The sequence below is a fragment of the Palaemon carinicauda genome, unplaced genomic scaffold (genome assembly GCF_036898095.1).
Source record: "Palaemon carinicauda isolate YSFRI2023 unplaced genomic scaffold, ASM3689809v2 scaffold346, whole genome shotgun sequence".
Taxonomy (NCBI): Eukaryota; Metazoa; Arthropoda; class Malacostraca; order Decapoda; family Palaemonidae; genus Palaemon; species Palaemon carinicauda.
This window is the reverse complement of record NW_027171143.1, coordinates 32409-44060: the sequence shown is the minus strand read 5'-3', so window position 1 is coordinate 44060 and position 11652 is coordinate 32409. Positions and strand designations below refer to the sequence as shown.

General features: G+C 42.1%; 1 protein-coding gene across 1 annotated transcript; it reads right to left on the bottom strand.

The window, feature by feature from the left end:
* Positions 1-1940: 1940 nt before the first annotated feature.
* On the bottom strand, positions 1941-3407 carry LOC137636640 (zinc finger protein 695-like). The gene is made up of 2 exons (XM_068369037.1): positions 3365-3407; positions 1941-2566 (listed from the first exon to the last, which is right to left on the bottom strand). Exons 1-2 carry the CDS (start codon positions 3405-3407, stop codon positions 1941-1943), a joined length of 669 nt encoding a protein of 222 aa, XP_068225138.1.
* Between the last annotated feature and the right edge of the window lie 8245 nt (positions 3408-11652).

Below are 11652 nucleotides of genomic sequence, written 5' to 3'. Positions count from 1 at the left end.
CTGTCAAAGAAAATCTTTCAAACTCTGTGGCGGAAATAGCATAATATGTTAACAGGTAAAACCGAAATGACGGGCTCAAAGTTTATTAACTTCGGTAAAAGACCGCCTACTATTAGGAAGGTCGAATATAAACAAATATAAAAATTAATTTTAATGAGTTTATAATAAAAGGAAGTTAATCGAAGAGGCCTATAAGAGGCGGAGAGATATAAAATAAATCTATAACTTTGTTAAGCAAAATTAAGAAAGAGAGTCTATACTCTCTTAGACACCAACACTTCCGTCTAAGGGAAGGGTCGGCCATTGAAAGGTGAACGAGAGTTCATACTCTCTCGTCACCATAATTAATCAAAATAATTCCAAAAGCTAACTAAGCTAATATAGAAGTTTCCAGTAAAGCGACAGCCGAAATCAAAGAGAAATACTTCACCAAAGTCGTGAAAATACTCCAAGAACATAAGCGTATCCCAGAACGTCTTGCCGGAAGCACGACAGAGGAATAATTGAGGAGGTGTCAACAAGAAGTACTTGAGTACCTGGCCACAGGTGGCGCTGGTAAATACACCCCCTTCTAGTATTGTGATAGCTGGCGTATCCCTCCATAGAATTCTGTCGGGCAACGGAGTTGACAGCTACATGATTATCGGGTAAGTTTAATATTGAAAACTTAAAAATAATGATACTTTTCTACCATATTACTATACTTATATTCAACAAACCAAAAAAAAAAAGCTATCTCCGTACAATAGTACTTCTAAATAATGTCATGGCTTTATATTCCAATACAAATAGACTGGCTTTTAATTCTTCCTTCCAACTAACTTTTATAACTAAACTACAGTACAAGAAGCAAGTAGAATCATCCAGTATTACTTTAAAAAAGAGACAATGTCATCAGCATTCTTTCAAAAGGCTTAATCCTGTATATTATTCTCTAAGCTTTATTTAGGCTGTGACCAAGCCAATCAACTACTGTCCCTGCAACTGAATCAGTAGATATTTTCAAGTTCAAACTTGGTACAAATGTTTTTCTATTGACAATGTTTCCATTCCTAGTTTTTATAATGCTTATTTATTAAACATTGTTATGTATCTTAAAATAATATAATTTTTCATTTCTTTTATATAGTTTATTCTTTACATTCCCATTTCTTCACTGCACCAGACTCAACTATTTGGTCCCTTAGGCTACTAGCAATTAGCTTTTGTACCTTGGCTTCTAATAGTAATAATTATGCTAACATGTAAAATTTGGAAATAATTTGTATTTTTCCTAACTATACAAACCTGGAGCTCTTTACACTGGAGATGCATTTTGGCAACAGCTGGAACTAGCTGTAAAACTTTTAGCTACTTAGCGAAGGGAGAGCAAGAGTTGGACCAACCACCCTGCTCACACCACCACTTGTAACTGAAAGTCATTGTGCAATTGCGGCAAAACTTCCTGGGGGAAGATGATGGCGGGACCAGTATATGGTAAGAGTTCCAGAATTGTATAGATAGGAAAATATAAAAATTATTTCCAAATTTGTCATTTGTTACGGCACTATATACAAACCCCTACGATCTTTACAGTGGAGACTCACCGTTAGGTGGGTGCAATTCCAAAAAACTAACTGGCTAGTGCCTGACCTGAGGTGTTACTCTGTGCTTCGCATGAGCTGTTTGGAGGCATCATGTCACCTCGTGGACTCTGAGAGCTACCGGCATAGGCAATCGTGCGAAGGTATAAGAACACTGACATCTATAATCTTTGTTGTTTTTTCTTCTTTATTCCAGATCACAATATCAGATTTTATAGCACCTCCTTCTATGATGATTCTTGAGGAAACCTTCAGAGCAAAAAGCTTTACCAAAGTCCTTGCACATGAATGGTTTTTCTTCCATGTGAGTTCTTAAATGTTTATCGATTCTGTTTTAAATTATTTGTTTTACCACATTCATGACATTGGAATAGATCTCTCATGTGATTTCTTATGTTTAGTGAGATATCTTTCCGAAGTAAAGAATTTGCTACAGACATTGCACTTGTATGGCTTTTCTCCCGTGTGAATTCTTAAATGTTCAGTGAGAGATTGTCTCCAAGTAAATGCTTTGCTACAGACATTGCATTTGTATGGCTTCTCTCCTGTGTGAAATTTTAAATGGTCAGATAGATAATTTTTCCAAGTGAATGCTTTGCTACAGACATTGCATTTGTATGGCTTCTCTTCCATGTGAATTCTTAAATGTGTAGCGAGATATGCTTTTGTAATGAATGTTTTGCTACAGACATCACACTTGTATGGCTTCTCTCCTGTGTGAATTCTTAAATGGTCAATGAGATATGCTTCTCTTGTAAATGTTTTGCTACAGACATTGCATTTGTATGACTTCTCTCCCGTGTGAATTCTTACATGTACAGTGTGACTTGATTTTGTAGTAAATGTTTTGCTGCAGTCATTACATTTGTATTTCTCTCCCGTGTGAATTTTTAAATGTGCAGTAAGATGGGCTTCTCTAGTAAAAGCTTTGCAACAGACATCGCACTTGTATGGCTTTTCTCCCGTGTGAATTCTTAAATGCACTGTAAGATTAAATCTATTAGAAAACGTTTTCCCACATTCAATGCATGTGCATCGCTTTCTAGCTAGAGCACTGCTGTTACCATTACCAAAGATCCTTTTTTTTATCTGCTTCTCATTTATTTGATTCACCTCTTGATTCGGAAAATCTTTCTGTAATAATTCTCTTCCACTGATCACACATTGATCTGTGTTCTATCTATTCTTGTTACACATTTCAGGCATCTAAAAATCTCATATCCTCTGTAGATTCTATAATCCACAGTATTTCCTGTGACATTATTGGTTTTATTCTTTGAATAGTTTTCCCCTTGCTCTTCAAAAAGACAAAGAGTTTCATCCATTGCCTTATTTCCTTTACTGTACTTCCTCTCCAGTCACCATCAAAATTGTCTTGCTAATACTGCTATTCACCTCTGAGCCTTCCTCCAGAATTATGAACAGCAAAAGGCTTTATAGTAATCTTGCACATGCATGAAAATATACCACAAACTCTTCCATATCACTCCCTCTACCTTTGCTTTGGTTCTACTGTTATGGCAAATCAACATTACTAACATAAGTTTTTTCTTTCTGGTTGCCTTTGTGTTGTCCAGTGCCTTCTTAAGACCTACAGATACCCTCCATCCCTGTGAAGATGGACCAGGAATTCTACAATTTTAGACTGAGGCTGAAAGGGTCTGGATGAAGAATGACCTTTCATCCAGTACCAGCGTCAAACAAACTGCCCATTTGACTTGATAAACTCGACGTGTAGAGCGTCAAATGTCTGAAGCTAACTAAACGAAAAGCCTTCTTACCTTGAGAACCTCCAGATAGGTTCCAAGCATGAAGATGAAGCATGTAGAGCCTCTGATTGAAACGGTTAAATTGGGGCTGTTCGTGTAGATCTGATCTCTCTAGCAATCAGACAGGAGGCTCCACTAAGACCACAAAGAGGTCTGGGAACCAGTTCTTCTGTGGTCAGAAGGGAGCGATGAGGGCCAAGGAAAGACGACTGGTTTCCCTCGCCTTGATAAGAGCCGCCCAAATCAGAGAGAGGGGAAAGGTGTACTCCTGAAGACTTCTTAAGCTTGTAAGTGGGCATTTGTCGTTCTGGGGATACTTGAACGAAGGGAAGACGACGTAGCAACAAAAGTTCATTCTTATGACGTGGAATAAGAATTGGATAAAAACTAGGCATAAAAATTATTTAAAAAAAAAAAAAAACCTGCCCATTCATTGGGCACTCCTATATCAATACAAAAACACAAGTACCTTTCTTATTTTTTAAGACACCCCACACCCAAAAATTAAATATAAAATATAAAAGGTTTATGAAGCAAATTTCTTAGCAAATAACACCAAAAAAGAGCCTATTCGGTCAAGGTCAAAGTATTCAAACAAAGTTCCAAGTTTGTGACATAAGAAAGTTCCAAGCTCGCAACTTAAGAAAGCTTCAAGCTTAAAGGAGAACCACGCAATATTATGGTTCATTTTCTACAAAGGGAGTCAGCAGGGTTTGGACATTGACAACCCTTAACTTTGACTGCTGCTGAACTCTTTCTATGCCACTTTATTGTCACTTGTTTCTGGGGATGTGTATGTGAAACACTACCCATGGAAAATCTGTCGATATATATATGAGGCAATTATATTATGATGGAAAACGACTGACAATGATAAAAATAATTATGAGATAGCAATAATACATGATATATGGTATCCAGCCTTTAGCCTATTTTCCCTGATAGGTCCACTTACAGTCTGTGAACTATACAGAATCAATAAACACTATGGTAATGAATGTTATGCAATCATTCTCTATGGTCCAGCTAGAGATAACTGGCAAGAAAAAGGTTGCTTAACTGTAAAACACAAAAGAATTATGTCTCATTTTATAGTTCCACAGCAGGCAAAGACAAAGGGGAAGACCCCTCTGTAGGAAAGGTAGCAGAAACTCCAGGATAGCAAAGGACAACACTCATCGGCAAACAGATCCACCTCAGACGAAGACATTGTCACTTACTCTCAGAAGCTCAATGGAGAAGCTCCAACAATGCCCTGTTAGACAGGGGACCAGCCATAACCAGCGATGGCCACACCTGTAAAATATCACCACAGTTCTGTCCCTCGAACCCCAAAGTTGACCTGTTGTTAAATGGGCTATGCTTCTGCTTGAACATTCTTCGGGAGACTGATTGAGTAAGAGATTCGGGCAGAGATCAGGGGGTCAATTAAGAAGTCAGAGGTTTCTTTGACTTCGATAAGGACCCCGAAAGCAAAGAATCTCTCTTGAGACTTCTTGCACCTACATCTAAAGCTTTCCCACTGGGAGGCAGACCACTCCCAACACCCAGGGCAGGTGTTGCCCTGATCACAACGCTGCCTACGCAAGCTGTATGTTGATATATTTAGAAGGGTGACCATCCAGATAAAAGTTATTTTGAGTCTTTTGTAATAAAAACTATTGTAACCCAGACTTTCCTAATACAACCTCGCCAATGTATGAGGACGCAACAGTATTAGCTCAATACTAGGTACACAAGGGAGCAGGGTTTACCTGCAGTGGTTTTAGTTTAGCGTATGCAGAAAAACAAGGATGCTGGTTTCCGCAAGAGAGGGGGACGATGAAGAAAAGAATAAGAACCAGTCAAACCTTTTTTTTCACGCAGAATTAAAACCGAGTAAACAGTGCCCTCAACTTTCTACTTCTAGTCCAATAAGGAGCTTGAGGTATTATACCAGCTGTTGTGCAGCCACATCTGGGCCGATAGAAAACGTATCGAGCCTCCTGTGGGTCATATCTTGCAGGCAGTGGGCTGTGAAAGTGTTCTGACATTTCCACACCCCAGCCTGAAGAACCTGTTTCTGAGAAGTTCCTCTTGAATGCCAGGGATGTAGCTACGCATCTGTCACCATGAGCTCTGGGGTGACGTGAAGGAGGAGGATCTGGATTCAGCACATGGCCTATGACCTTGCAAATCCATGCTGAGATGGTGTTCTCGGTGACCCTCCTCTTGGTCCTTCCTGAGCTGGAGAAGAGTGCAGGCACACAGGGACACGCTGCGGGTGTTCTCTTAAGGTACAACCTCAAACTCCTCACTGGGCAGAGTAAGTGATCAGGGTCATCTGTTACAGAACGAAGACTCAAAATCCGGAAGGAGTCGAATCGAGGATCAGCTACTCCCGGGTTATGAGTCTAAGCAACAAACTCAGGGACAAAGCTGAACGTTACCTCTCCCCCATCTCCTTGAATGGCCGATGTCGTATGAGAGACCATGAAGTTCACTAACTCGCTTGGCCGAAGCCAAAGGTAGCAGGAACACCGTCTTCCAAGTTAGGTGGCGATAATGGTTTATAGAGAGGTCTCTTTAGAGACCTGAGAACTCGAACCACATTCCATAGGGGAGGTCTCACTTCAGACTGAGGACAGGTAAGTTCCTAACTTCGTATGAGTGAGGAAAGTTCTAGCTATGAAGAAATGTCCATTCCATTCAGTCCTAATGCGAGGCTCGAGGCTGAGCGATAGCCTTTTTCCGCCAAGACATGCTGTTGGAGAGCATAGGTGCACTGCAGGGTGCTGGGGAGCTGGAGAGTGTTGGCGCGCAGCTGAACGCTTCGGAAGAGTATCTGGATGATGTACAGGAGACAGGAAGGATGACGGCAGGTTGGCAGATAGGTCGAACTGGACCTAGGATGTGCCCTTTGGAAGAGCGAACATCCACTAATAGGGATTGCTAACGATCCACAGAAGTCGATGGCCAAGGACTAGCGGCAGCAACATCAGGATAATGACCAGGAATGGGCAAAGGTTAAGGGCCACAGGACGGCTATAGCGGAGGCTCCTCGGCGGGGGGAGGCTGCAAAGACAAGACTGAAGAGCTGAAGAGGCACCGATGGTCAAGGACATCCTCTCAGGTGAAGCGGAGGGCGAGCTCTGAGACGTGGGATCATTAAGCACACCTAGAGCAGCAGTCCTCCGAAGAGGAGTCTCTCTCAGAGAACTCCTCCGAGTGGAAAAACCACTCACAGGAGACAGACAATGGACTTAGTTTCCCCCTCGAAGGATGGACAGAACAGGGAAAACGTAGTCGTTAGCAACAGCCGGAGAGTCTGGAGGGGCAGATGCATCGGCAGCGGCCACGGAAGATGCCTCTAACACCAAAACGTCGACAGGAATTAGAGGATCCTCCTCTGAAGTCAATGACAGCTGCACTCTCGCAACGCAGAGGATAAGTTGCAGCAAGGAGTCCTTGGAGGGCAGACCTGGGAGCCCCAAGGATGACCACACCTATATCAGAAGACATAGACAAGGCCTCACCCACGGGGAGAAGTGGGGCAACCCGCTTCGCTAGGAGAAACAACACCATCTCTCAAGGACAAGGGTTGGCCACAAATTGAAGGGTTTACGCTACTGCTCCACAGTCTCTCGGAAGAGGCCAAATGAGTAGGAGTCAGGAGGCAGAAAGAAGGGTCTTGTGTTTTTTTCCCTTCAAAGGAAACTTGAAAGGAGAATTATCACGCTTTGACTTCTTCCGCCGTCGCCCAAACCTTTCACACTGATAGGCAGACCACTTCCGACACTCATTACACTTATTACCACAATCACACCGTTGACCTCTGCAGGTGGAACAATGGGTGTGGTGGTCGGTGTCCACGGCTGACATGAAGGTACCGCAGGGCCAGCCTTCAAGTCCAGGGTAGGTACGCATGGCGGCAAAAGTCAACACAAACACATACTATTAAAGAGAAAGAACAAGCGACCACCATTAATGGCAGTCCAAAATATAACTTGGAGAGGATAAAGAACGACGAGGAGCCTAAACCAAAGTGACCTAAATCACCGATGTGTGAGAGGGAGCGGTAGCAAGCAACACCACCCTATTCCAACTAACTAGCGGAATGGGTAGTTAACCCTTGCTAAAAGTCTTATGGCTCATTTTCCAGCCTCGCCGAAAGTAATATCCCTATAAATAGCGAAGGTTTGTATAAAGTGACGGAACAAACAAATATTTCTTAAAAGTTACATAAAATATATTGCTTTTTATCCTTCAGTCTTCTGTTTTTCATATGCAAACAACGAAAACAAACTTGACCCGAAATTAAACCCAAATGATTGCACTTAGTACAGTTAACATTAGGGTGAGCTATGAGCCCAAACAAATAATATTTCCAAAAACAAACCATGACAGCCTCTGGACATGATTACTGCTCTGTACCACAAATACAATCAATATACTGTAAACTCAATTAATAACATCAGATATTCAATTTTGTAAACTCACATTAATACTGAAACCTGTAGAATTTATTCTTAAATAAATTGGGTTATGGATTTTACCCACAAGACCCAGCCCTGGGACTTGGAATATTACACAGAAAAATATCTTTAAATCTTAACTTCATTCTTGTGAAACCTGAATACAGTACTGTACTAAGAATGCTGTAAAATCATTTGATGAGAAACTCTCTCTCCAGAGAGACCAATGCAGATTGAAATGTTTGAGAAGAGCAATTGTGGAAATGAAAGAGAAACCAAATATTTAGATATTTTAATGAAGATTCTCCTCTCAAGGACAATCCAATGAAACTTATACAACCTAAACTAATCACTAAGAACATAAAAGAGATTACATCAAGGAAATCACAAATCTTAAAAATAATACTTTTCTACCTTATTACTATACTTATATTCAAACCCCCAAAATGAAGCTATCTCCATACCATAGTACTTTGTAAATAATTGCATGGCTTCACATTCCAATATGAGCAGACTGGCTTTTAATTCTTCCTTCCCGCTAACATTCATAACTTCACCACAGTACAAGAGGCAAGTAAAATCATCGAATAATACTTTCAAAAAGAGACAATGTCACCAGCATTGTTTCAAAAGGCTTAATGCTGTATATTATTCTCTAAGCTTTATTTAGGCTGTGACCAAGCCAATCAACTACTGGCCCTGAACCTAAATCAGCGGATATTTCCAAGTTCAAACTTAGTACAAATGTTTTTTCGGTTGGAGATGTTTCATTTCCTGGTTTTTATAATACTTATTAATTCAACATTGTTATCTATCTTAAAATAATTTAATTTTTCTCTTATATAGATTATTCTTTACATTCCTATTTCTTCACTGCACCAGACTGTCAACTATTTGGTCCCTTTGGCTAGTGGCAATTTGCTTTTGCCCCTTGGCTTCTAATAGTAACTTTTAGCTACTTAGCGGAGGGAGAGCAAGAGTTGGACCAACCACTCTGCTCACACCACCACTTGTAACTGAAAGTCACTGTGCAATTGCGGCAAGACTTCCTGAGGGAAGGTGATGGCGGGATCAGTATGTGTTAACCCTTTTACCCCCAAAGGACGTACTGGTACGTTTCACAAAACTCATCCCTTTACCCCCATGGACGAACCGGTACGTCCTTGCAATAAATGTTATTCAGAATTTTTTTTTGCATATTTTTTATAATTTTTCAAGAAACTTCAGGCATTTTCCAATAGAATGAGACCAACCTATGTCAAAAAATGTTATTTTCCTTAGTAAAATAAATTTTTGAATATACTTACCCGGTGATCATGTAGCTGCAACTCTGTTGCCCGACAGAAAAAACCTACGGTCGGGATACGCCAGCGATCGCTATACAGGTGGGGGTGTACAACAACAGCGCCATCTGTCGAGTAGGTACTCAGGTACTTCTTGTCAACAAGAACCAATTTTCTCCTCGGTCCACTGGGTCTCTATGGGGAGGAAGGGAGGGTCCTTAAATTCATGATCACCGGGTAAGTATATTCAAAAATTTATTTTACTAAGGAAAATAACATTTTTCAATATTAATCTTACCCGGTGATCATGTAGCTGATTCACACCCAGGGGGGTGGGTGGAGACCAGCATACATGTTAACATTAGAAGCTAAGTATCCCGTATTTCATTTTAGCAGTTATTCAAAATAACAAACATAAAATTAATAAGTACCTGGTAAGGAAGTCGACTTGAACCATTATTCTGCCTTTTTAAGTACGTCTTCCTTACTGAGCCTCGCGATCCTTTTAGGATGCTGAGCGACTCCTAGGTGCTGAAGTATGAAGGGCTGCAACCCATACTAAAGGACCTCATCACAACCTCTAATCTAGGCGCTTCTCAAGAAAGAATTTGACCACCCGCCAAATCAACCAGGATGCGAAAGGCTTCTTATCCTTCCGTACAACCCAAAAACAGCAATAAAAGCATTTCAAGAGAAAGATTAAAAAAAAGGTTATGGGATTATGGGAATGTAGTGGTTGAGCCCTCACCTACTACTGCACTCGCTGCTACGAATGGTCCCAGGGTGTAGCAGTTCTCGTAAAGAGACTGGACATCTTTAAGGTAAAATGATGCGAACACTGACTTGCTTCTCCAATAGGTTGCATCCATTACACTCTGCAGAGAACGGTTCTGTTTGAAGGCCACTGAAGTAGCGACAGCTCTAACTTCATGTGTCCTTACCTTCAGCAAAGCATGGTCTTCCTCATTCAGATGAGAATGGGCTTCTCTAATCAAAAGTCTGATGTAATAAGAAACTGCGTTCTTCGACATCGGTAAAGAAGGATTCTTAATAGAACACCATAAAGCTTCTGATTGTCCTCGTAATGGCTTTGTACGTCTTAAATAGTACTTAAGAGCTCTTACTGGGCATAGTACTCTCTCTTGTTCGTTTCCAACCAAACTGGACAGGCTTGGAATCTCGAACGATTTGGGCCAAGGACGAGAAGGGAGCTCGTTTTTAGCTAAAAAACCAAGCTCTAAGGAACATGTAGCCGTTTCAGATGTAAAACCTATGTTCCTGCTGAAGGCGTGTATCTCACTGACTCTTTTAGCTGTTGCTAAGCAAACGAGGAAAAGAGTCTTCAAAGTGAGATCTTTAAAAGAGGCTGATTGAAGCGGTTCGAACCTTGCTGACATCAGGAACCTTAAAACCACGTCTAAGTTCCAACCTGGTGTGGCTAACCGACGCTCCTTTGAGGTCTCAAAAGACTTAAGGAGGTCCTGTAGATCTTTGTTGGTGGAAAGATCTAAGCCTCTGTGGCGGAAGACTGCTGCCAACATGCTTCTGTAACCTTTGATCGTAGGAGCTGATAGGGATCTTACATTCCTTAGGTGTAAAAGGAAGTCAGCTATCTGCGTTACAGAGGTACTGGTAGAGGAAACTGAATTCGCCTTGCACCAGCTTCGGAAGACTTCCCATTTTGACTGGTAGACCTTGAGAGTGGATGTCCTCCTTGCTCTGGCAATCGCTCTGGCTGCCTCCTTCGAAAAGCCTCTAGCTCTTGAGAGTCTTTCGATAGTCTGAAGGCAGTCAGACGAAGAGCGTGGAGGCTTGGGTGTACCTTCTTTACGTGCGGCTGACGCAGAAGGTCCACTCTTGGAGGAAGAGTCCTGGGAACGTCTACTAGCCATTGCAGTACCTCGGTGAACCATTCTCTCGCGGGCCAGAGGGGAGCAACCAACGTCAACCGTGTCCCTTCGTGAGAGGCGAACTTCTGCAGTACCTTGTTGACAATCTTGAACGGGGGGAACGCATACAGGTCTAGATGGGACCAATCCAGAAGAAAGGCATCTACGTGAACTGCTGCTGGGTCCGGAATCGGTGAGCAATAATTTGGGAGCCTCTTGGTCATCGAGGTAGCGAACAGATCTATGGTGGGCTGACCCCACAGGGCCCATAGTCTGCTGCAAACATTCTTGTGAAGGGTCCACTCTGTAGGGATGACCTGACCCTTCCGGCTGAGGCGGTCTGCCATGACATTCATGTCGCCTTGAATGAACCTCGTTACAAGCGATATCTTTCGATCTCTTGACCAGGTGAGGAGGTCCCTTGCGATCTCGAACAACTTCCTCGAATGAGTCCCTCCTTGCTTGGAGATGTACGCCAAGGCTGTAGTGTTGTCGGAGTTCACCTCCACCACCTTGCCTAGAAGGAGGGACTTGAAGCTTCTCAAGGCCAGATGAACTGCCAGTAGCTCCTTGCAGTTGATGTGTAGTGCTCTTTGATCCGGATTCCACGTGCCCGAGCATTCCCGACCGTCCAGTGTCGCACCCCAGCCCGTGTCCGATGCGTCCGAGAAGAG